The 27,525-nt window shown below is 38.5% G+C and overlaps 1 protein-coding gene across 5 annotated transcripts in view; it reads right to left on the bottom strand.

Annotated features, from left to right (window-relative positions):
• Positions 1–27,525, bottom strand: part of Nol4 (nucleolar protein 4) — a 322,474-nt gene that overhangs the window by 10,703 nt on the left and 284,246 nt on the right. For all 5 annotated transcript variants that reach the window (XM_052741636.1, XM_052741640.1, XM_052741637.1 and 2 more), the window contains one exon: positions 12,748–12,928. In XM_052741636.1, the coding sequence (XP_052597596.1) occupies positions 12,748–12,928 (181 nt within the window). The remainder of the gene's footprint in view (positions 1–12,747; positions 12,929–27,525) is intronic.

Genomic DNA, 27,525 nt, shown 5'->3' on the forward strand with positions numbered 1-27,525 from the left:
ATTTAAATCACTGTCAAAATGTGCCATAAGGAGGTGACAGTCATGCAGGTCATTTTATACAACATAACATATTCATAGAATTCCGTAAGTTTTATATTCATGTTATATATGTATAGGACAAAAACATGAAATTCTTCAGTGTGACTCATCTATTTCTACAACCTTGATAAATTATTCTATATTTTAATTTCTGATGAGGAAGACTTAGAAAGTGTTAGCAAATCATATTTTAAGAGCTGCTATGGAGGATGTGTATCCACGGTCACCGTAACTCTGGTTGCCTTGGAAGTGGAGGTAAAATAGGGTGCTACTTCTGGAACATTTTTTGTTGTTGTGTTCAAATTCAAATGATTTCAAGATTAGAAGAGGAAAACAGACATTACCTTTTGAAAGGAAAACGCGCAGGCCTCTAGTACACAGACTATCATTTAGTGAGTCATCTAACAGAAATGAAGGTCAGCAAGCCTGGCTTTCCTATGCACTCAAAAAGAACATTCATATTCTATCTACAATTACCAAAAACTGTGAAAGACACAGGACTCATGCAGAATAGGGTATTGGTGCTGAAGAAACTTCTCATTTTGTGTGTGTTTGTGGCAGAAGCCTGTGTGGAGGTCAGGACAACACTGGGTGTGAGCACTTGCTGTCTGTGTTGTTTGAGACAGGCTATCTTGTTCATGCTGTGTATGCCAGGGTAGTTGTCCTATCAGCTTCTTTGGGTTGTCCTGTATCCATCTTGCTGGAGAAATACTGGGATTTCAGGTACACTGCACACTTAGCTGTCTCCCAGTCCTGAGCAGCTTTTTATCCTATTTGTCAATATGGCGCAGAAGTAAAGTATAAAGATTTAAGACACATAAAAACTTAAGTAGAGGTTTTTGGAGCTAGATTGTGTGCGCTTGCCTTATCTCTCTGATTGCTTATCAAATATTCACTTTCCTTCAGCAAACATCAAGAGATTTGAAAGTGAAGCAGAATTGTAGGTTGCTACATCCCTTTCAATGCTCTGACCCACAATGATCTGCCCGCATGATTATTCTATTCCTTATAAAATATTAATTGGCTTTCTAAGCCATTTAATAACAAAGGTGAAAAGCTGGGGAAAGGGCATTAACCTTAATGGAAATCTATAAACTCTGTCTTCAGTAATATGCAGGGAGAGGCTTTGTATAGGTCCATAAAATGACTATTATAAAAGAATAAAATATGTCTACTTTGAACATAAATATAAGATAAGCTGCTTCATCCTTTTGAACAAACTGTGTTCATGAATATGAATTTTGGAACAAGGTTTTTATAATATATAACCATCCTTGTAGTCATTTTATATAGTATAATCTAGTCATAGGATTCCATAAGTTTTATATTCACATTATATATTTATATATATATGCACATATATATGACAAATAAAGAAAGGGCAATACAGAGTAATATACCACTAGATATTTTTTAAAGATTTCATTTATTTTATGTGTATGTATGTTTTGCCTGCATGTATGCATGTGCATGCCTGGTTCTTATGGAGGTCAGAAGATGGTAGTGGATCCCCTGGAACTGGAATTACAACTGGTTGTGAGCCATCATGTGCATGCTAGTAATGGAACCTGGATCCTCTACAAAAGCAACAAGTGTTCTTTGCTATTGTGTCATCTCCCCAGCTTACCGCACATTCAATTTTGGGATCAGTTCTGAGTTGGAGTGAGTGGCCCACACAAGCATGGACGCAGACTTCCTGCAGTACAGGTGTATGTTTCCACAAGTTCTCGCCGGTGCACAGATGGAAGGAGAGATTTTAGGGTAGACATCTGTGGTGCTTTGTATTCCCCAAAATATTGTGTACCCTAATAAACTTGTCTGGGGTCAGAGAACAGAAAAGCCACTAGATATTTAGGATAGGCAGTGGTAGCACACGCCTTTAATCCTAGCATTCCAGAGGCAGAAATCCATCTGTTCAAGGATACAGCCAAGCATGGTGACTCATGCCTTTAATCCCAGAAAGCGAGCCTTTAATCCCAGGGAGTGATGGTAGAAAGCAGAAAGGTATATGAGGCGTGAGGACCAGAAACTAGAAGCATTTGGCTGGTTAAGCTTTCAGGCTTTTGAGCAGCACAGTTCAGCTGAGAGCCATTCAGATATGAGGACACAGAGGCTTCCAGGCTGAGGAAACAAGATCAGCTGAGAAGTTGACCAGGTGAGATTAGCTGTGGCTTGTTCTGTCTCTCTGATCTTCCAGTGTTCACCCCAATACCTGTCTCAGCTTTGATTTCATTAATAAAAACTGTTAAGATTCCTGCTACAGACATCTACATGTCAGCCAAAAACCAAGGTCATTTCAAACCACCACGTGACTTGAAATAACCAAAAAGAATGCCAGCATTGTAACTGGAAGTGCAAAGGTGAGGCAGAGTATTCAGCCATCTTGGGGTGATTCAACAGACAAAGATCTCTAGTAGGGGGAAGTTAGTGGCCTGCTGCCTGTGTTGGGAGTTCCACCAATATCCAAGCTAGGAGTGGAGGATTCGAAGGGCAGTTCATTTAAGCTCCCTATAGAAGGTAATGGTGCTGACTTCCCAGAACAGCAAAGCATGCTGAACTCCTCTCCCACCCAGGGGCTTCTTCCAGAAGCCAGAAGCTAGAGAGAGTGTTGAAATCAGGCTGATTTATACAAATAGATCCCCAGAGGATGTGTCAACATTCAAAGGGCACTGTGCAAGGAAAACAGCCCATACCAAGCTTAATGATCTCATGTCACCTGAAGAGTCCTTGTGCAGTTTATCAGCAGGCTCAAGAAAGCAGACCCAGAACACTAAAGGGGTCTTGTTCCATTTCTCTCCTGCAGTGCACAGCACAGGATTCTCAAGAGGACATTTGGAGTGCATAAAAATCCATTTTACTATGCAGTAGTAAAGATCGGGCTTTGAGAAAGGAGCCCTGGGAACAGCCTGCTCAGTGTTGAACTGTAAACGCAATTACACATGCTGGATAGACAGGGAAAGCCAGGTCACTCACCTCCTCTTTCAAAGCCTGTCTCTGAGGGTCTCTGACCTATAGGAACCCAGTGAAAGCCCAGTGATAATTAGAAAGATGCTTCATAGATTCTGCAGATGATTCATATTATTTCTTTGATTTTCTAACAAATTACTAGTATCATGTTCAGTCATTAAAATTTATAGATAAGTATCATCTCTCCAAAATCTCTATGTGTTGCAATACAAAAGTGTCTAAATAATTCACGGTCTCAATTGAATTCTAGGTGATTGTTTTGATCCACATGAGAAAGCTGGATAAAGAATGAAATTAAGTGTGAAGAGTGTGGTTAGGTTTTAGATACTGAGTTTGGACTTCCTTCAGCTAAACATCACATCACGTTCTGCCACAACTGAATTTCCTGAATTTTGTTTTTGTTTTAGTTTTCTAATTTCAGCGTAATTCTAGTTTATGTACACAGGTTTTTAAACATCTATGTTACGTTAGGAGTTAGCTCCACTCAAAGTTACTAATTAATAGGAATTAACTTTACACAGAACTCCCAGATGCATGAAAGTTATTTAAAAATCAAACAACTTGAGCTAGAACTACAGATTTCTTTTTCTTTTATTTTTTTTTAAATCTTTGTGTATAGAGTGTGTGCATTTACTAGTGTGGGTGTGGGTGTGTGCATGTATGCAGGTGTGTATACACACATGTTTGTGCGTACTTGTGCATGGGAAATTCAAGGAGGATTCTTAGAAAGTTTTGGTTCTGGAGACTAGGGGGGATAGCTCAGTGGGTAAGATGCCTGCTGGTATGAGCACAAGAACGTGAGATCAGATCCCCAGAACCCAGTGGCATATGCCTGGAACCCCAGCACTGGGGGAAGAGTGCAGAGACAGGAGGATCCCTGAAACTTACTGGCCAACCGTTCTAGCCAAATCCATGAACTTTTTGATTATTTAAAGATTGGTCTCAAAAAATATGGAGATCAGTTAAAGAAAAAACACCAGGAGTCAACCTTACATGCTATTACACAAGTAATCAAAGGCAGAATATCTGCTGTAATCAATACAGAAAAATATTTCCACAGCAACAAAACCATCCAGTGTCAATCTAAGCACGTGAAGTAGCACTTTTAACAAAATGCCTGTGAGAGCAGCACTGCCCTTTGTGCCATTCACTACACTCTCAGGCTTCCCATTAGCTTTGGCTACTGAACAGTTGAAATGGAGCCTGTTACGATGGAAGACCTGAATTCTGAACTTTGTTTCATTTAGTGCATTTCAATTTAATAGTCACCTATGGTAAGTGACTATCATATTGGATTCCACAGATCTAGATAAAATTGGATCTGAAAAAAAAAAAAGAAAGCACAATGTGGATACAACAAGAGCAGTGTAGAGCAGAAAAATGCCCTGATTAAATAATCAAAGTATAGCAGTGACTCTCAACCTGTGGGTCATAACCCCTTTGGCAAACCTCTATCTCCAAAAATATTTACATTAGACTCATAACAGTAGCAAAATTGCAGTTATGACATAGCAATGAAAATAAAATAATTTTATGGTTGGAGTCACCACAACATGAGGAAGTGTATTAAAGGGTTTTAGCATTAGGAAGGTTAAGAATCACTGTATTAGAGACATGAGCTTACGTATTACAATTACTTAGTTGTGAATTACTTACAATTCACTAGGGTGATACACATACCTGTGTGCTACCACTTGGGAGATATAGAAAGATTAGGACTGCTTAGTGCCTGCGGGGCCAGTCTGTGTCACTAAAGACTATCTCAAGGAACCAAAATAAATAAATAATGTAACAATAGGAGCTAGAGAGATGGTTCCATAGTTAAGATCACAAGCTGCTTTTCCAGGGGACCAGGGTTGATTGCCAGCAGCCAGATGGTGGCCCACAACCATCTATAACTCCAGTTCCAGATGATCCACTTCTGGCTGCCATTGGTACCAGATATACTTGTTTACAGACACACATGCAGAGCAAATACTTGTATATACAATAAATAAAATGTGTGTGTGTGTGTGTGTGTGTGTGTGTGTGTGCATGCACACACATGTGTATATAAATACAAGTGCAACAAGTTGAATCTATTAGTGGAAAAAATCTACCTATAATACATTGATTTTGTTTGTGTGTGTATGTATGCAGGTATGTGTCCACACGTATCCTCAGGTACCAAAGGCAAGAGGTTGATATTAGATATCTTTCTTTGCCATTCTTTACCTACTGTTTTGAGGCAGAGTCTCTCGCTGAACCTGGAGCTCACGGTTTCTAACTAGCTAAGCAGCTAGCTCTAGGAATCCCCTTGTCTCTGCTTCCCCAGTGCTGGGCCGACAGGCATTCTGGCTTTTTATATGAATGCTGGGTCTTCTAAATTTGATCTTCATGCTTAACCAGCATACTCTTTACTCACTGAACTATCTACCCTGCTTTAAAAAAACAAAATAAAATTTCACTCTGTTTTGACAACTCATTGCATTTCAACAAGAAGTCCACAGTTATAATAACTGCAGACTCCCAATTACATGGACTCTAATTTGACGACATAAGTCACCTTTTTCACATAATATGTTATTATGAACATCTTTCCATATGTAAAGGACCTACCAGCTCACTGTAGAGGATTATGTAGGATCTGCTACTCACTTTCAGACATTGCTATGTAAAATCATTATCTATAGAGCTTTCTGTGATAGATTACAGAGCCAGAGCATTTAGCTGATGTGGAGCAAGAGGTGAAGGCCCCTCCCCATGAAGCAGCATTACTTCTTCACATGTGACTGTCAAGCCATCACCATTTATTAAGAGTAGAAGATAGTCACATGAGTACCTCCCAGGTCCCTGGATGTTTACAGTAATCATTTTTCCTGAATCATAGGTTTAAAAACCAAGTGTATTTTCAGGCAGAATTGATGAATTTCAAAATACTTCTGTGAAATATTTGAAATGAAATGTTTCTCTTCCTTCAATATTGTACTCTTCAGAGTATTAAGAAAAAGATGCCAGACATTTAGATGATATCTTCAGAGGAGGGAGCACGGCTCAATTAGTAAAATGCTTGCCTTATAGCATGAGGTTCTGAGATTCCCAGAGCGCTCCTGAAAAACACCAGTTGTGGTGGAGTGTGCATATAATCCAAGCCCTTGAATAGCATATACAGTTAAATTCCTGAGGGTCGCTGGCTTACTTGCTACTTGGGTTGTAGGCCAGTGTAAGAACTCTGATTCAAATAAAAGGTGGATGGAACCTGTGGTTGTTTGAATGAGATGTCCCCATATTTTTGGGCATTTGGATATTTGGTCCTTAGATGATAGCACTACTGTGGAGATTTAGTTGGCATAGTCTTGCTGGAAGCAGTGTGTTATTGGGGTCAATTCCGGGTTTCCAGAGTTATGCACAATTCCCACTTCACTCTCTCTGCTTCCTACTTGCAGTTTGAAGATGTGTCTTATCAGCTTGCTACTCAAGCCACCATGTCTGCCTGGCTGCATGCTTCCCCATCACAATGGTAATGGGCTCTTATCCTCTGGGAACCATAAGCCCAAATAAAACCTCCTTCTATCAGTTGCCTCTGTCATGGTGTTTTATCACAGCAACAGAAAAGTAACTAATACCAAACCTAAAGAATGTTATCCTAGGCTGTCCTCTGTCCTCCATGTGCATATGTGCACTTGCACACATGCACTGACACATACCAACACACGTACAACACATGCACACACACACACACACACACACACACACACACACACACACACACACACAGAGAGAGAGAGAGAGAGAAAAGAATAAGAAAAAATATCCTCAACTTCTATCATTCCTATGCTTAACCGGACTTTGTGAAGATGTCCAAAGAGGCACAATGTTTCATTGGGAGAATGTTTTTACATAGACAATCATGATGCATGTTTTCATTTAGTGTCTATCGAGTCCAAATATGAACCAGCTTATTTACTGATATCAATTATAAGGAAGGTGAAAAAAGTCATCTGTGTGTCTCCAAGCTATGCTTATTTTCTGTGGAAAATGTACATAATAAATGGATGAAGACACAAGAAGTCTTCATAGTGCATTATGGGAACATACAAGAAGAAAACTGACCTGGGAAGTGATGGGGGAAACAGCACAGGTGTTTCAAGGAATCTAAAAAGTGACATGAGTGAGGTGCAGGGGAAGTTATATGTACCCAAGATCAGCTCCAAGACAGCCCGTGTCCTATGGAACATGTGGGGAGGAAGAAGTCATTTTTGCATTGTTAACTTAAGGTCTCTTGGGATGGCTGGACCATATTGTCTAGTCAAAACTTAGATATAAAAACTCTAAAGCTCAGAGGGGAGGATGAGGACACAGACATTTGCAGAAGAAAAGGTAACAGCTAATGAGCTTTTCCTTGAGCAGCGTGCAGAACAAGGTGTTTACAGGGACAAAGGGCGGAGGAGGGAAGGGAAATTGCAGAATGGACAAAATGAATGGAAAGTCAAAAAGCCAATGCTTAAGAGGCAGGAAGCAGAGAACGCTGAGGACACAGGTGATGAGAATGTTCTGCCCTAGGTGGCAAGACCATGGATGTTTCAAAATTCTAATCATTAGAGTATTCAAATATGCTCATAAAATCTGGAAAATAAGGGTAAAATCATCTTACATTTGACAATTGGTGCAGTTAATGACAACCTACCCATCAACTGCTGCAACACTGTAAGGAAGAGCTTGCTTTAGTGGACTGAAGGAACCTGTAAGCCAAGTGTGAAAGGGGTGGATGAATGGAAGGGCTTCTTTGAATATTTCCCATAACACCTGTGATAGCTGAGGGGCTAAGGTGCTAGACTTGTAAGGTCCACATAAAAAAAGGAGGCTTCAGTCTTGTATGACTATTGTGATAACCTCTAGGTAGGCCTATGACCAAGTGTATCTGTTCTAGACTCAGTGACAAGCTTTGATCAAAAAAACCTTTAAAGTAGAAATCCCATATATTCATGTCATGACAAAACAAGGAAGATGACTGATACATAGATTCAGGCAGACTAGAAATAACCATACAAATGTTAATTATTAAGGCCCATTGTTACAACAACTTGGTCCTGTAGATTTTGGTCTGTATGTCAGCCTACTTTATACCAGAGTTGAAGAACAGATTGAAAAGTCTACTCCCCATGGAGTGTGTGGAGAGGAAACAACCAGAAATAAATGATGCCTTTTGCACATAATTTAGACTTAAGGGGTCCAATGGGAAACTGCAGTGAGCCACAATAGCCTTCTGTAGATGGTGTGATGTGAGCTTCCTGACAGAATGCCCCATGTCAATGGGAAGGATAATGACGGGATGACTGGCTGCTTCTTGCTCCTTTCATTTGGTTAATTTGAATACATTCTTTATACAAATTGTAACTGCTGTCATTTTGATAATACTCCAATTTGAAAATTTGGATTGTTGGGTGTAGGCCATTGCCAGCTCTAAACAAATGTTGGGTTGGCTAGCAAAGGATTTGAAGGGCACTCTGGCAATGGTCACAGACAGACTCTTCTTGTGCTGTGAAGTCTCCAGTGTAGGCCAGATTTCCCAACTGCTATTATATTCAAAATGAAACAGGAGTTTATAAAACTCTACTAAAACCCCTGTGGACCTACACATTGATGAGTCAACTGGAATCTTCCTCTCTTTTGTTTTGCTTTCTTCTTATGCATTCTTTTGCTTCTTGGTTTCTGTGCTGGATCCAACCCAGGAAATGATATGTGGTAAGCACATAATCTACCACAGACTTGAATTTCCAGCCTTCTTTGTGTTTGTATCATATAAACCATTCATCCCTAGCATCCAAAATACATAAATGATTGTCTCTGCAAAGTGTGCAATGAGCTAAGCAGTAGAATAAGGTAGGATTGAAAGTGTTTTGACATTTAAACAAGACAAAGACCATCTTAAAAAATATCTATTTCATTATTTCTATTGCAGGGGGGTATTTCCGCAGATTCTGGAAGAGGGCACTGGGCCTCCAGAAGCTGAAATGACAGGTGGTTGTGAGTTGCCTGGTGTGGGTGCTGGGAACTGGGTCTTCTGTAAGTCAGAATAGCTTACATTCACAGAATTTATGGAGAGAGTCCCAAGCTAAATGAAATTGTGTACCAAATCAACTTAGTAGTCTTTCTGTACTTGAAACAAAACTGAACAAAACCAAGACAGGAGTAAGCAATACCAGTGTTAAAAGAATTCTAGATTCTTAGAGAATGAAAAGCTGTTCTGAGTCCCTTTATAGTATAGAGTTAATCATTCCCTTGGCCATCACCATCAATGGATGCCAAACTCCTTCTACACTGGAGCAATTTTCTTTAGTGTCAGTGTAAACAGGATGTTTGCCAAGATTTTTATTTAGCTGTTTAATTGCTGTTACACTTAGTCCAAAGCCACAGGCTCAAAGAAAGTCATCTCATTTTCAAAGTGTTACAAATAATAGTAGGTTAACTGTTGCGAAATAATAGTTTCAGATGTGTTTCATTCATTTATGCTGTGTAATATTTGTTTAATGATGCAAAGATGTATTGCATTCTTTTATGTTGCATTTGTTTAACTCTTTAAAGCTGTGTTACTTTGCTTGCCTAAAACACATAATTGCCTAATAAAGAGATAAATGGCCAATACCTAGGCAGGAGAGGGCTAAATAGGAAGAGAGAATAAATAGAAGGATAATTCTAGGCTCTGGAGGAGTGAGGAGTGAGAAAAGGTGGAAAGAAGGATGCAAGCGCCAGCTACACAACCACACAGGCAGTCATAGAGTAAGAAGGAAAGAAAGATATATAGAATAAAGAAAGGTAAAAAACCCAGAGGCAAAATGTAGTTAAAGCAAAAAGAGATAATTTAAGTTAGAAAATCTGGCTAGAAACAAGCCAAGCTAGGGCTGAGCATTTATAAGTAAGATTAAGTCTCTGTGTATTTATTTGGGAGATGGGTGGTGGGCCCCCAAAGAGGAAAAAAAAAACAACTACAGTTAACAAGTAGGTTAATCTCATGGTGTGCTTTCTCACAGCACACAGGCAGTCTTCAGGGCTTGGAAATTATTCTTTGTAGCGTATTTAAGTGACCCTCATCTCATAATTCTGGCCCATATCTACATGTTTTTATCATAAGCTAGCCACCAACTTGCCTATGCCTACTTCTTATTTTATAACCTTCAAGAAGCAAAGATGGGGGATGGTGTATAACATGAAAATGTAGGCTGTAGACACTGATGGCAGAGAAGTAAGAGAACTGAGGGGCTCTTCCCAGCACACTCTGCTCCCAGGCTTCACAACATCCATCTTTCATTTTGATGCTTTGACTGACAGAAGAGGTCAGCAGGAACATTTTTTTTTATTAAAAATTCAGAGATCCTAGTAGGAAGAGATTGCTGTTAAAGGATCCTTTAGCTTCTTTAAGTCTTTATCATGATATGAAATTGAAGGTTTTTAGGGGGAGGAGAGGAAAAGAGTATCAAACAAAGTAGGTCTCAATATAATATTGCTCTATCTACACTCAAACTATGAATTTGTAAGAGTTGCATTTCTACCACTTACACAGCTGCATGATTGGCATCTGCTCTAGAATTCTGCTGTGGCTTTTGAATCTCACCAATGACTGAGGAATGGACACCAAGGTGAGTGTGTGTGTGTGTGTGTGTGTGTGTGTGTGTGTGTGTGTGTGTGTGTGTGCACATTCACTGTGTTATATACTTCACAGGATAAATTCAGGAATTTTCCGAGGGTGTGTGAGTACACCTGGGAGTCCTAAGTAACAGACTTAAAGGATGAGCAACAAATGAAATTAGAGAGGAACCATCAGGTTAAGGAAACTCAGGAGGCTTGATCTCAGGCAGGAGAATTAGGTGATGCTATTTTTCTGACAGCAGTTAAAATGGTTACACAATCTGGCCAGACTTGACTCTTGTTTTGTTTTAGTTGTCTTTGTTTTTATTTGAAAGGCAACTTTGCTTTCTCTTTGGAGAATTAGTTGAAATGTAAGAAAAGCTTTCCTGTTACTATTCTATGGTAAAGATCAGCACCCCAATTGGTCTCTTTTCTTCACAAAACAGCAACAGCTACAACAAGAACAAGAACAGCAACAACTTTTGAAATTCTGTATGCGTTTTCCTCCTTCTCTGTCTTTGTACACGTTTCTCCCACCAGGATGGCTCCATATTTTTAATGACAGCCTCTTAAGTCAGACAAATATCACAGGATAGGACAGAACTCCTGAAGTCTGGGAGCACAGTTGGCTGCTTCTCTGTCATCCATGTTGTGAGGCTCTTAATTAAAAACAAGAAGCCTCATATTTTCTTATTGTATTGTCCCACAGCATGATTTAGCCATTTATGGAACAAAGATAAATTATTCTGCTTGTGTAGGAATAGAGGTTGTGTAAGAATAAAACTATCTTGGTTTATTCTAATTTTGTTCACTTCTATTTATTTTCCTTCCCACTACCAAGGGAACCCAAGTTAGCATTTTTTTTTTGCAGATATTATAGAAATGACTAAAATTTGGTGCAGTCAACTTTCAAATGAGGAACATTAATAGAGATCAAGAACAATGCTTTAAATGATAAAAGAAGAGGTGTCAAGCCATCGAGAAGATCACACCTCAAAGTAAAGCATTTGTACCCACAGAAGAAGATTACTCTCAGCCTTGATCAGAGAAATCTTTCTTTGCAGTTGTCAGTGGGACAATGAAAAGATCCATGGCTGCAAGGATACAAAGAAAAAGGTACCGCTGAGGACTGGGCTCTAAACATGACATTCCTACCACCTCCTGTAGCTTACAGAGCATCCTGATGGAGGTAGAAAGACTGAGAATAGAAACTAGGGTCTTGTGAATGTTAGCCATCATTGTACAAACTGTTTTATCCCACCCCACCTCCTCCCTAGCAGTTGTGTAATATGAAGTTAAGAACACTACCTTTTCAATTTTAAAGGATACGTTATTGACTTATTCATCTTTTCTAGTATAACTAATAACTTTCCAGTTTGGAGCAACACCTCTGCTCCAAATCATGTGGCTAGGGCAGGCAGAACTCAACAAAACTCAGTCCAGGGTTTCTAGACCTGGCCTGCAAGAGGACTCTGGCAACACCTCCACACCAACCAGGAGCCTGCTGCCAGAGGGTAATCACGTAACTAAGAGTTGCTTGATCTGTATCAAGCCTTTCAATCTCTGATTCATTTGAGATGTTGTGACATACAAATGCAAGAAATCCAAAAGCATGAGCAAGTACAAGCTGGGTCTAGGCATTGCTCACTAATAACAAAGCATTATTGATGCTCATCTACTAGCTGAGGAGGCATGGTAGCTTCTGTATTTTGTTCCATTCCATGTGTTTTTAGTAAAATCTCATACATTCCATAAAGTTCCCAATGCCTCAAATTCTCCAACTCACACATCTCTATGAACTAGTGCATCATTCTTGACAAACTGTACCTTATAACATCAGATGCAGAATGAATTGCTACTTGTGAAAAATTGCTCTTATTCTCTTTGAATTATTTTGTCTAATATAAAACAGCAATCATTCAATTGAACAACACTGCTGCTACTTACAGAAGCTGTGACAATATATAATAGAGATCCAGGCAGAAAGACAAACATTGTGCTTTCAAATACCCTTGTTTTCACCCCACTGTCACTGGCTAGTATGGATAACAGCATAACCTTTTTTTTTCTCTCAGGTTTAGAAAATATACCAGCCCCAAATGAACACACAAAATGCAATCTGTTATAAAGACTCACCACTACTAGATGTGTCATTCAGGTTTAGCAGTCCTCCTCCTAGCCCTCGGTAACTATGGTAACTGTAGGTCCCATTGCCATTGATGTACAATACCTCCTGTGAGCCTGGAACAGTAGATGTTGAGTAGGTGGTCTGGGCTGCCTCGGGCTTGCACTGTTTGTCAGCAGGAGTCGCTTCATCCTGCAATGAAACAGCAATGCATCATTGTGACATTTCTGTTCGACTTCACCTTGCACACTCTCACAGCCAGCCACATGGCTGCCACTGGGCAAGAAAGTCCCATACAGTGAACATTAAGCTAATGTGTATATTTTCTCCATCCTTGCTAAATAACAATGACAATAATAAAAAGAGCAAGGCAACAATGTGGACAGGCTATAGATGGAAAACATGACAATTTCCAACTAAATTGAAAATGAGAGAGAAAGAGAGTGCTTCACAAGCACCAACAGGTGAAAGTCACCTAAAGAACCACTGGCAAGTGAATGGACAGAGAAATCAAGGGACATGTACATTGTGGGATCCTGTTCGACCTTGAAAACAGGTAAAGAAACCCTCATATGTACTATAAAACTGATGAAGCCCAAGGACATTTGTTAAGTGAATAAGTGTGTGCTGTAATAAAGCAGATGCTGCAGGGGAGGTGGCTGAGAAGTCAAAGGCATAGAATGGTGGTCTCCAGGTCTGTGTGGAGTCAGGCTGGGGAACAGGGTTTCATCTTACAGAGAAGTAGGAGCATGCACCTGGGATCTATACTTAATATTTCTCTCCTGATATTGGGGAAGTGACTGGGAGAGAAGGTGGCTTTTAATTAATAGAAAACAACTTTCAGCAACAAAGACTAAAAATACACAGAAAGTGATTACAGTGGAAGATAAAAAATATTTAACAAAATTTGATCTTTTATTTGTTCACTTCTCCTAGCTCCCACCTTTCATTTCTTCCTCATTTCCTTTCCTGTTTCTTCCTTTCCTCATCCCCTTTCTGTTTTATTTTATAGTTTAAAAACATCAACAGTTTTGATTGAGTACAATCTCTTCACTAGGCCTGTTGCCTTCATTCCAGGAGCCTGACAAAGGCCTTAGCAAACACCCGGGTCCTTCAACTTTTTGCCCTTCTGTTTGCATACCCATTGACCATTGTCCATGAAACTACCTTTACCCCAGTCAAAAAGGTGAGTTGTAAGGCAACAAAAAAATTAACTTAGTAATAAATGGTATATTTTCAATGACAAAATGATTGAATTTCTCTTTAGCTGTGAGTGTATAAAGTCTAAAATATATGCAGCATGACTAGTTTAATTTCACTTGCTTTGTACATTATATTTCTTCTGACCTCATCCTTCCCTTAATGCTTCTATGTTGCGAATGACCTTCTCCAAGCAAGACAAGATCTTTACCCCCAAGCCATATCCTTAGCCTTCTTTGATTTTCAACAAGAAATATTTCTATAAATCTATTTCTAATAGATTTTAGGAGTGAATTTTTCATAATCAGGAGTGTTTTGCATGGCTTCAGATCAGAATATAGTAAACATTGAGTAGAGCATGTAATTGTCAGGTCTTTTCCCAGCTGCTACAAAAGGGAAACAGTGAATAAGATTGTTCTAGAGCTGAGCTATGTTATATTGATATCTCACCTTTCCTATGATGAAAACTTGGCATGATTCTGTTCTTGTGTAAGGTGATATACTCAGCTTAAATGAGTCTGTTTCACTCAGCCATGGGTAAGGGGCACATGATCTACAGCTTTCATATTTATTTCCAGTAAGATTATAAAAGAGAACTCGCAACTTGATGACATCCCAATCTTAATGGTACAGTAATACCAGTGACTTAATTTCAAAGTAAAAAATAAGAAGAGAGAGGAAATGGAAAAGAAAATTTACATGGCATGAAATTTGGATTCTGTTGTAATTTATTTACTAATATAACTATTTTAAAAGTAACAAAATGATGCTTCTGAATTTATCTCATGCAAACATGAGCTGATCTAAATTGGTATACAGTTTGAGTGTCAGGTTGCAACTGCAAAGCTTGCCCTTTGAACCACAGAACCCTTGCAGGGTGTATTACCTTCATATAGCACTTTTTCTGGGAGAAACTGTCAAGTCAAGCAAAGACCAAAATAGAATTAGCATCTGTTGCTGCTGCCAGCTCTACTTTCCTGACTGTCCAGCTGGTAGCTCTAGTTGACTAATTTTAATTTTTTACCAATGAAAGAGCACCCAGAGAAGGTGGGTTTAAGACTATGGTTCTCTGTAGAAAAGAATATGGAGTCATGAGACCCACTTCTGATAACTGAAACTTTTAAATACATTTCTATTTGATACATAGGCATTTATTAAATTTGTTTTGTTTTGTACTTAAGATGAAGCTTAAATAATGTGGGACAGTGAAGACGGTGTTTCTGGAAATCTGTTGTTGTTGAAAGTGTAGGTCATAACAAGCAGGACACAGATAATCAGGTTAATGACAGTGATGTGAACAAGACTCATTAATAAATCACTGTGAGTAGTGTACAAACAGCTATCATGGGACCAACTGTGTTGGACAGGGGGATTGAAATAATCAAGTCAGATCTTGGGATATCTCTTACTTGATTCATCAGTTCTTCCAGTGAAACAGTTTCCTGTGTAGGTGTGCCAACATCTCTTTATGGGCATAGGACTATCTATATGCCATCTGAAGTAAAAGCATTGCCTTGAAATTCAAAACTGAATGTGCAAGTAATGTTAACATTTTTATTTTGTGAATGGGGACTTTGATAATTTTAGATATTTAAAAATAATTTGAGATATTGGACATTCAACCAGTATTCTATGCAAATATTAAAAAAATATCAAACACTATAAATCTGTTACACCTGTCCCAAGCAGTTCTGACTACATATACTCAACTGTTTATATTAACTCTTCCATATTAACATAGGTGTGGCATATATGCCGTAAATGTGAGCTTATTAAGCTCACCAAAGAATGAATAGATGGATCTATGATGCTTACACATGCTGTGAAAGTTGGTTGTTGAATTCCCCCAAAGGCCCATGAGTTATAAGCTTGGTCCCCATGGTGAGGTTACTGGGAGCCTCAGAGCTGCCTAACAAATGGAAGGTCCTAAGGTCACTGGGGACAGAGTTCCCACAGGACTGTGGGGTCTCAACCACCCTTCCCTTGCTACTCATTTGCTTTATGGTTCAGGATGTAAAAGGTTTGCTTTGCCTTGTTTTCTCAGTCTTTGCAATCCAGGTAATCCCATCATATGCCCAAAGCAACACAGGCCCTTGATTGCATGCTAACATGTCCCACAGGGTGAGGCAAATAAACTTATAACTACCTCTGGGGTTTTATTATTGTAATACAAAGCAAGTAATAAGTATACTCAGATTAATTTCTCATGTGTCCACCTATTTCCTCTAAAGGCATTATATTCTTAAACTGATCTCTATGAAATCTGTATGGTTTTTAGGGAAAACATCTGAGTGTCTCCCTGAGGTTATGAGTTATGGAATACTGACATGTGCCACACTACATCCTTTCTCTGTAGCAAGATTAACAGCTTTATTTTACTGGGAACTCACCAAATGACTGCATCAAAGCGTTACGGAAATGACTTAGCTCTAAGATATTCCTTCTGTGAAGACATAGCTATTGAAGTCTCAAAGGAAAGGACATCAGAATGCTCTCTGTTCTTGGGCTACTTGTGAGGGCAATCCTCAGTTCTACCACTCACATTGCATAAATAATCTGGGATTTTGGTTCTAGGAAAGTGACAGCTCTCCTGAGATACAGTGGTCTCTCATGTCCTGTTTGAAAGTGACAGGAAGATCCTCTCACCAGAGAGGGTCTTGTTATGTAAAAGAGGCGACATTATTACTGTAGTGTTTTCTCATGTATTCTTTGTATGGTAGAATTAATTTGTATTATTAAGTATACTGTTTTAAAAATTTGACTCTTACTTTATTAACTGCTGTTCAAAACTGCTGTAGCCTGTAGCCATACTGGGAAGGCAGAAAATTAATTCCATTAATAAGCAAAGCCAACTTTCTGGGGATTATTTGCATTCAAACACAGATTTGCATTATTAGTGTTTTGGCAGTCCATTATACCTAGAGAAATAAAATATACAAATCTGCCAATATAATATGTTCTGTAGTATCTTTTGGACAAAAGTTTAATGGAAGTTAATTCATGTTTTGTCTTGAGGGCTAATCATTTTTAAAGAGAGATAATTTTAATAACATTAAAAGGTATATATGCCTTGGAGTCATGTTTTACCTTTGCCATCATCTTCCAATAATTAATATTTTAATAGTGAGTGAGTGCTCCATTCTTTCATAAGTATCAGTTTACCCTGAGTACTTATGAAGTCTGTTTATAAAAGAGAGCCATATTAACATGCTACAAAGATTGATATCTACACAGTGAAATACATTTAGTTAATCTACAAGAAAAATGAGTAACATTCCCTTTTATTAGAAATATTTCAAAATTTATAGTACATAAAAATAAGGGTCAACAATTGAATAACCACAAATAATACTCTAGACAATTCACACACATCTCTTCCCCCTCCTCTCTCTCTCTCTCTCTCTCTCTCTCTCTCTCTCTCTCTCTCTCTCTCTCTCTTTCTCTCTCTCTCTCTCTCAACACACACACACACACACACACACACACACACACACACACACACACGTTTTGATAAAAATATTTAACAGAATAAAGAAGTATTTTTGTTCACTTTTACAATTAGACTCTGGCCCCATCTATTTTTATCTCCCTCCTACCTTCAACATAAACATACATTTGCATTTCATGGGTAGAGCGGGCTTATAAGAGAGTAGGCATTTGCTTTTCCAAGGAGGGCAAGACTGGGTGGATTGGAGAAGAGACTTTACTTTCAGCTGTTGGACTGTGATATGTCCTTTGAACTCCTTTGTGTTCCACCCCCAGAAACTGGACAGCTTCATACTGGGGTCTGCAATTGTTTTCTTGTTCCTTGATGGACCACACAGGTGGAGTCCTAACACCCTCAGACACATAAAGAAATTTTTACTCAATATCTTCCACAAATTCTCTCTTTAACTGAAAGTTAATTGCTTTCCTGTGAGGGTCCAACAGTAGGTTTTTATAAATATGGCCTTGAAAAGGTAACATTAGATTAACTTCCTCTCTCAACACTTCCAGGATTTTTGATTTTGGATTTTATGTTATCTATATTTACCAAACATTCTTTATTTTTATGACAACATTTTCTATACAGACAAGCAGAACACACCAGTTAGATTGTGGGTGGAGTCAGTATCAGTCACACCCTATTTGTGTTTGCTTGTCACTTTTGTTTTTTTTACAGCACCATGGAATTTGCAAAACACTTCTCCTAGAACATGGAATCTTATTTTTAGAACATCAGGAGATGCGTAAAGAGCAAGGCATTATTGATTCACCTTTTCAAAATGAAGAACCTTGAATTAATCCACAATCTTTTTGCTAAAGAACAGTAAACATGTACACACAATGAAGTTTTCAATTTGCCCTAATTTTCTGTAAGCTGATTGTAGATTTCGAGTGTCCCTACAAGTTGTTTGCAGTTTATATGATGGAACATTTTTACTTAAGATACATATTTTTAAATTCCTCCCTTGCTTTATGAGTACAAATGGGGCTAGTGAGTACAATTCAGTCCATGTTCAAACCACCGGAAATACTTCTTGCTTCTAAAAGCTTCTCTTCTCCCATTGACAGCATTCCAGAAATAAGTACATTGATAAGAGTTTCCAGAGCACTATTGAAAATGCTCTTCAACCAGCAAGAAGCTATCTGCCATGTCTGTGCCTGAACATATTCTGTGGGATAATGGGAATAGGCCTTTGATGACTTAGTCCATCCTTACAGACTTTAGCCCTGGCTGGTATATGCTAACACTCAGAAATTGATATCTTACATGCACTTAGGAGGACTCCATATAATCATCTCCACTTGAGGGCTATAAAGGTTAAGATGCCAAGATTGCAAAAATTTTTCCCAAGCAACACAGACAGACACTATTGAAAGTCACATTTGGATGGACTTCACATCATGCAATAATAAGTTTGATTATATTTATTTCTGATCTAAGAAATTAAACTCTTAGGAGGATAGCTATATCCAGAGATTCACCAAACCTTTTGAGTTTTTTGTCTGATATGTTCTCTGTAGAGTTATTTAAACACACCAACATATATGATTTCATGAGCAATAAAGTAATATTCCATGTATAAGTAGAAACTAAAAAAGCTGCACTGAGAGAATGGGGGTACCATGATGGTTACAGAGGCTATGTGAGGGCTGGAGAGGGAAGGAATAGGGAGCTGTCAATCAAAGAGTGCAACATTACAAGTAGGAGGAGTCAGTTTTGAGATATATATCACATCAAGGTGATTTTGATAGTCAATGTATTTTATATTTCAAAGTAATTAGATTTCAAGAATCTCATCATAATAAATGATAGGGAAGTGAGGCAATGGCTATGCCCATTAGCTTGATTGAATCATTCTGCACTATGCAGGTATATAAAACATCAAATTGTACTCTCTGAATGTTTATAATTACTTCCCAAATAAAATAAAAAACAAGGGTTCCTTGATGATAGCCATTCCAACTGGTTGGGATGGAATATCAAAGAAGTTTTAATTTCCATTTCCCGAATACCTAAAGATGCTGAACATTTTTAAAGTTGTTTATTGGCCATTGTATTTTTAACTATTTTAGTTAATTGGATGAACATGTTGAATGGTATTTTTGTATTTTGTTTTTGTTCAGTTCTTTACATATTCTCGACATTAACCCCCATGAACCTAAAACAGGAAGTGCTGAAGACAGAACAGTACAACTAGGGTGGGGTCAAGGAGATGGGGGGAAGGGAGTAGGTTGTGTAAACAAACTAAGCCTGCATGAAAATACCATATGGAAACCTGTTACTTTGTATGCTTATTAAAATTATATACTAACTTGTAGAACATGCAGTTAAGAATTTATTATGCTTCTTATATAAATATGCTTGTAAAAATACACAAAACAACATAAGAACCAAAAGTCTAAAATAATAGCAATTTTTTTGAAGTGTGTGTGTGTGTGTGTGTGTGTGTGTGTGTGTGTGTGTGCATGTGTGTGAAGCACAGGTTTAAGATTCATTGGCATCAAAAATACAAAATAAATACATTAGCACAAACCTCAAACAAATTACAGTGGATGCCTATCTCTGAAGAAGAAACCAGGAGAGCACACAGTCACCAACAGGTAAGAATCTCTGCCATGCACGTGAGGTTTGATTGTTGGCAGTTTTCAACCTAAATGTTACAGTTTGCTCCTTAGCGATTGATTAAATGTCCCTGCACTTAAATTAAGAAATCTCTTTCCATAGGTCAGTGCTTGTTATTTTGGCAAAAGTGAATATTTTAAAGACAATTCCTTTGAGATTCCAAAAAAAGACTGCAAGGCCTTTTCCTAGTAGTTTTGTGTGTCACGTGCAGAATTTCTCATCACAGAGAAATCTTTCAGTAACAGTAGATATTTTTAGCATTAATCTTCACTACACTTTAAGAATAAGAAGTGATTTATACTAGTAATACAGTGTGCTTTCTTTCTTTATTAGAATTTACGTTATGAAGGCCTCAAAATATCTATGAAGTCATCATTTTTATCTACAGCTGGACTCTACTGATTAAAAATACTTTTGGGCCAGGCAGATGACTTCCAACGTAATGGTATCTTTCAGATATGACTTATTTATCATAGCAGTCACTTAGTGTGACACTGAGAATTCTTACTACTCACAAGAAAAATTCATCCAGGACACAGATATTCAAAAAATACAAAACCCAGAAATGATAGAAAAGGTTAATCTTTTCATTTTTTTTATCTTGAGCAAGTAGGAAATCCTGACTAATGATGTTATTTGAGCTCTGCTGCTGTGAAGTAATCATTGATAGTTTCAAAATTAGAGACAGGTGTGCTATCATGGTTGAGTAAGCAAAATGGAATACAATCCCTCCTAATGTCACTCTACAGAATGGATTCTTTCACAGCTATCTTTGATGAACACAATGTTCACATGGTAAACATACTTCCATGGGGATTATGTATCTTGAAAGAGCCATGTAACTGAGATCTTAATTTCCACACATTAAAAACAAGCTTATAGGTTATTATAATTTAAACTGGGTATAAAAATTACCCATCCATTTTTGGTAGTTTGAATATATTAATTATGAAGCAGTCAAACCAAGGTAATTAGAAAACCATCAATACAGCAAAGTCTGACTCACTGAGGGATAATGGTTTTTATACTAATGTGAAATTAAATTTTAAAAGGAGCATGCATGAGAAACCACAGAATGATCTAAAAATAAATAATCTAATGAGGAATTTAAAGTCCACTATGTAAGCCTGAGTGTGTGTTAGGTAGACGTGCAGACCTGAGCTCTTTGCTAATGTTCCTACTTTAATAGAATTGTTTCCTTCCTGTTTACTTCCAGGTTATGTGAAGTGTCTGACTTAGCATATTGGCTATGAATGTAGTATGTTACAGTTTTAATATGATAGAGGATAAATGTTTCTATATTGCTTTATATGTAAGACGAAAAATTAATAGTTTGCAATGAACCAATTTATCAAAAAATGGTAATTTTTAGTAATTCTTTGTTTTAATTTTTATATACATATATACATGAAACTACTAAATCTTCATAAACTACTTGAATTTGGTAAGCAGCAGCTCTCTGCCCACTCCCCCACCTTAAGATTCTGGATTATATACTCCATGTCAGTGGGAATAATAAGCAACTTTTCCTTCCATTTTGATTTCCTAGAAGTCTCCATTCTCTATATTCCCTTGCAACGTTATATCTCTGCCTTTGCCGGCATCTACAGATTTTCAGCAAGGGTCTCTAAGTCTAAATCCATGATGCAGACCTTTGCTCAAGCCTAGATTTGAACTACCTGCAGGACACAGCTACACACAGACCTCATGAATACCCTGAGGCAGTATGTCTAAGTTAACCTATTTTTTCACTCTTTCCAGTTTCCAGGTGTAATTTTTTCTGCTTTCTGAATGCTTTCACTTGACTAATGATACTGTCATCTCTGTCTGGTCTTCTGTTCTAAAGACCCCTGTCCTAACCAATAGCGTCTTTGAAAAATCTCCTATTCATAATCTAGAATATTTTTAATGATCTAATTTTATTTGTTATTGAAAGCTTTAAGCAATGTTCTGTGAATGCTTTCCAGTTACTAGGCTAAGCACTTAACTAAGTGCTGTGTGCTTGTCAATCGGGAAATAAAACAGACCAGTTCACCTACCCTCATGAGACCTAGGTGAATGTGCGGGGAAGAAATGAAATACGTAAGATACAGAGGTTCTTTCAGACAGAGAGAACATCTAATAGTAAAAGGAAGTTGGATAAAGTGACAAAGCAATTGGAAATGAGTGTCCAAGAGAGAATTTATTTCTAAGAATTGTATGTGAATCAAAAAACTAAAAAGAAGAATGATAACAGATTTGTTTGAAGTCACAAAAGATCATTTGCATGCACACCAGTGTGTCTTCACATGTGTATGTCTTCACACATGTGTACATATATATCTTTGTATGTCCAAACTACACAGAAATATATTCTACAGTAGATAACCTTCATATACAAAGACCACTGAATATATTTTCTGTTTAATTGGTTCATATAAGGATAGAATTTAGATTTAGATGTTCTTGCAACAAAATTTTCTTTTCTTTTCTTTTTTTTTTCAAGACAGGGTTTCACTGTTGTAGCTTTGCGCCTTTCCTGGAACTTGCTTTGGAGACCATGCTGGCCTCGAACTCAAAGAGATCCACCTGCCTCAGCCTCCCGAGTGCTGGGATTAAAGGCGTGTGCCACCACGGCCCGGCTAACAAGATTTTCTGATATGATTATTTTCACCTTGCTCTGCAGTAGTTTGTCCCATCCAGATTAACTCCCTGATTTTGATTTCCAGGCATATAATCACTATGAACCTCTGTCCTTGCTGCTGCGACACCAATGTACGTGCTGAAAAGAGTCTATCGGTCGTAAGTGCTCGTGTCTGTGCTATTGTTTACCGCTGTCCTCCCCGGACATGCCAAGGTCTGCCAGTTGCTGTGCTCCTCCAGTGGCTCATCTGGATTCTGTCTGACAGACCCTCCCAAGGCCTCTGTCCCTTTCTGTCGCTCTGGTGACACACTGGTGCTTCTGTGGTAACAGCCTCTCACTTGCCAGCTCTGCCAGCTTCACCACCCCTACCTGACACTGTAACTCACCAAACACACGCCCCCCTTGTGAAGCTTGCCTCAGTTATTCATTTTGAAGATGGATCTCTGTCTTTTAAGGACTTAGAATATTAGTGGGTTTTTGTTGTTGTTGTTTTGTTTTTAAGTGTCAAGTTAGTCAGCAAGCAATATGGTCATGGTTATTCTAAGTTAACATTGTTTTTTCCTTTTCTTTTTCTTTTGTTTTCTTCTTTTTTGGCAAGGGAGTGTTGTTTGCCTTGTAAAGCATTACAAAAGTCTCCTAAACTCTAATTCAAATATAAGCCCTGGGATACTTTTCTGCATGGTCAAGTCTACTAGGCGTGATGTCCATTAAATATCTTCCCTAAACTCCACTGTCCTGGAGACCTCTTAGTCCAGTCTGGAAAGGGCATTCTCCAGGTTTGCCGCACAGTTGTATTTTCACTTTCCCTCTGGTCTGTATTTCTCTTCTAGAACACAATTGGCTGGATATTGACTTTTTTTCAGAATTTTGAAGGCATTTATCATATATGGATAACATTTTGGGAAGAGGCACAGACAAATATGAGATTTAAATTTCCATGTCCAAAAGACATCAACTTCTTAAAACTCTGACACGTGCCCTAGTTCATGTAAGTAGAAGGAACTTCATAACAAAATTTGTTCAGAATTGAGATAGATGCATTAGTATAGCCCCTTTTTGAGATTCATGACATCTGAAATGTTTTTTACATGATGGGTTGCATACTCCCCCTGAAAATGCTATGTATGGTAGAAAAAAAAAGGTAACCTGAATTAAAAAAAAACCCTCAAGAATTGCATTTCATATCACAGTGATAATGTAAGTCACTGTAGTTTCCAAACTGACATTCTTTTTTTTTTAAATAAATTTTTTTGCTTCCTGGCCACAGTTTCCATCCCTTCTCTCCTCCCAGGTCCCCTTCCCTTCATCTGTTCCTCCTCCATTTCTATTCAGAAAGGGCCAGTCCTCCATGGATATCAATACAACATGATACATCAAGTTGCAGTAAGACTAAGAACCTCCCGATGTATAAAGGCTTGGCAAGATGACCCAGTAGGAGAACCACTAAAAGAGTCAGAGACAGTCCCTGTTCCCATTTTCAGGATTTTCTCAGAGGGAATATATGATAAAAAGACAACTATTCATCTCAAATATTTTACATTGATATAGATTTTTGTATATTAATAGAAATTTAAGGCCATTTTTGTTATATCATATGTATTTTTTCTACTCTTATTTAAAGTATTGTACCTATGCAGCTCATTTAAAAATGTAATATAAAGTTCTAGTCCTTGAAAGATATTATTACAAACTGTTTATGATAATTAAAAAGTGCAGATTAGTAGTTAGTCATCTGTAACAATCAAGCTTATGATCATGTTAGGTATGTTTTCAAGGTCATACAGAAATATATTGTAGACAGATAGGTGATGTTCAAATGCTTCAGCAACCTATGGAATATGGCATTTAAGATGTTTAATAATCTAAGGATTTTCATGACAGTGAAACACATCTATTCTGGTAGAACCAATCTACTTCATAAAAGGATAATGGGTATCAAAGAATCTCTATATGGTGTTCACTTTCACTGTGGCAAAGCTAGTCATTTGGGTAAGAAACTGCCCCTGCCCTGACGGCTGACAGCATCGTGTACAAACTGGACAAGCAGGACACGAAGGAAAAAGACTGTCGAACTTTGCCAAGAGAAGGTGGGATAGTCCTTCAAAATTCCCACTTCACAGAAAAGTCTGTCAGATATTCTAGGCCTGTAGACCAAAGAGGGATGCTCTAACATTGCAGAGGAACCTTGAGTGACTGTCCAGGCAGTCAGATGTCTTTGTCATTTCTATAGTTTTGGAAGTTGCTTTGCTTTGCATTTCTTGTTTACTCAGGTAATATTATATTCTTCTTGGGTCTCTGATGGCATTGAAAATGAGATTATAGTTTTCCTTGTTACCAAAATCAGAAAAGAAATTTATATAAGAGATGTAAAGTTTATAAGGTTGAGATATATAAAAGCTTAAATTGTTTTTATTTTAATTTTATAATTTAATTTAATTTTACATATCAGCCATGGATTCCTTTGTTCTCCCCTGAGGATTGAGTTCAACCTGGTAGATTCAGTCCAGGCAGGTCCAGTCCCCTCCTCTCAGACTGAGCCAAGTGTCCCTGTATAAGTCCCAGGTTTCAAACAGCCAAATCATGCACTGAGTACAGGACCCGGTCCCACTGCCTGGATGCCTCCCAAACAGATCAAGCTAATCAACTGTCTCACTTATCCAGAGGGCCTGATCCAGTTGGGGGCTCCTCAGCCATTGGTTCACAGTTCATGTGTTTCTATTAGTTTGGATATTTGTCCCTGTGCTTCATCCAACCTTGGTCTCAACAACTCTCTCCCATACAAACCCTCCTCTTTTTTGCCAACTGGACTCCTGGAGCTCCACCTGGGGCCCAGCTGTGGCGGTTCCCTCAGTCATTGGATGGGGTTTCTAGCACGACAATTAGGGTGTTTGGCCATCCTATCACCAGAGTAGATCAGTTCGGGCTGTCTCTCAGTAGTCTGCCAGTAGTCTATTGTGGAGGTATCTTTGTGGATTTCTGTGGGCCTCTCTATCACTTTGCTTCTTCCCATTCTCTTGTGGTCTTCATTTATCATGGTCTTCTATTCCTTGTTCTCCCTCTCTGTTCTTGATCCAGCTAGGATCTCCCACTCCCCTAAGCTCTCTCCCTCGACCCTTGCCCTTCATTACCCCCACTCATATCCATGTTGTTCATGTAGATCTCATCCATTCTCTGTCACTGGGTGATCCCTGTGTCTTTCTTGGGAACCTATTTTCTAGGTAGCTTCCCTGGAGTTGTCAGCAGCAGTCTAGTAATCTTTGTTTTACATCTAGTATCCTCCTATGAGTGAGTACAAACCATGTTTGTCTTTCTGAGTCTGGGTTACCTCACTCAGGATGATTTTTTTCTAGATCCATCCATTTTGCCTGCAAACCTCATGTTGTCATTGTTTTTCTCTGCTGAGTAGTATTCCATTGTGTATATGTACCATATTTTATTTATCCATTCTTCAGTTGAAGGGCATCTAGGTTGTTTCCAGGTTCTGGCTATTACAAACAATGCTGATATGAACATAGCTGAGCAAGTGCCCTTGTGGTATGATTGAGCATTCCTTGGGTATATGCCCAAGAGTGGTATAGCTGGATCTTGGGGGAGATTGATTCCCAATTTTCTAAGAAAGTGCCATATTGATTTCCAAAGTGGTTGTACAAGCTTGCATTCCCACCAGCAGTGGAGGAGAGTTCCCCTAGCTCCACATCCTCTCCAGCATAAGGTGTCTTCAGTGTTTTTTATCTTAGCCATTCTGACAGGCATAAGGTGATATCTCAGAGTCATTTTGATTTGCATTTCCCTGATAATTAGAGATGTTGAGCAATTCCTTAAATGTCTTTCAGCCATTTGAGTTTCTTCTGTTGAGAATTCTTTGTTTAGTTCTATAGCCCATTTCTTAATTGGACTGTTGGGCATTTTGATGTCTAATTTCTTGAGTTCCTTATATATTCTGGATATCAGTCCTCTGTCAGATGTGGGGTTGGTGAAGACCTTTTCCCATTCTGTAGGCTGTCGCTTTGCCTAGTTGACCATATCCTTTGCTCTACAAAAGCTTCTCAGTTTCAAGAGGTCCCATTGATTGATTGTTTCTCTCAGTGTCTGTGCTACTGGTGTTATATTTAGGAAGTGATCTCCTATGCCAATGCGTTCAAGACTACTTCCTACTTTCTCTTCTAGCAGGTTCAGAGTAGCTGGATTTATGTTGAGATCTTTGATCCACTTGGACTTAAGTTTTGTGCACGGTGACAGATATGGATCTATTTGCAGCCTTCAACACATTGATATCCAGTTATGCCAGCACCATTTGTTGAAGATGTTTTCTTTTTTCCATTGTGCACTTTTGGCTTCTTTGTCAAAAATTATATGTTCATAGGTGCGTAGATTAATGTCAGGGTCTTCAATTCGATTCCATTGGTCCACATGTTGGTTTTTATGCCAGTACCAAACTGTTTTTATTACTGTAGCTCTATAGTAGAGCTTGAGGTCAGGGATCATGATGCCTCCAGAGATTGTTTTATTGTATGTGGAACGTTTACCCAACCACCCCCATAGTTCCCCAGAGTTTTCTTGAGTGCGAGCAGCAGGAAATATTAGATAGAAGGATTTATTGCGGAGAATATTGCAGAGATAACAGATAGAAAATAAAGGATAGCCTCGAGAGGGCCTGGAACCTTTTCCAACGGCCCCGACTGTCTCTGCCCCAGGGTTTTTATAGAGACGCCAAGGGGTGGAGCAAAAGACCTCCTCCCCCAGCACAGCCAAGTGCAGACCATCCCAGACACCTGCACTCAGGCCTGTGGTCTAATCATCCTCTATGCGGACCTGCTGGGTAAAGCCACGAGGAAACCGAGAACGGGCTCCCACAAT

Source organism: Peromyscus californicus, unplaced genomic scaffold, assembly GCF_007827085.1.
Source record: "Peromyscus californicus insignis strain IS unplaced genomic scaffold, ASM782708v3 Scaffold_17__1_contigs__length_78620276, whole genome shotgun sequence".
In the NCBI taxonomy this organism is placed as follows: Eukaryota; Metazoa; Chordata; class Mammalia; order Rodentia; family Cricetidae; genus Peromyscus; species Peromyscus californicus.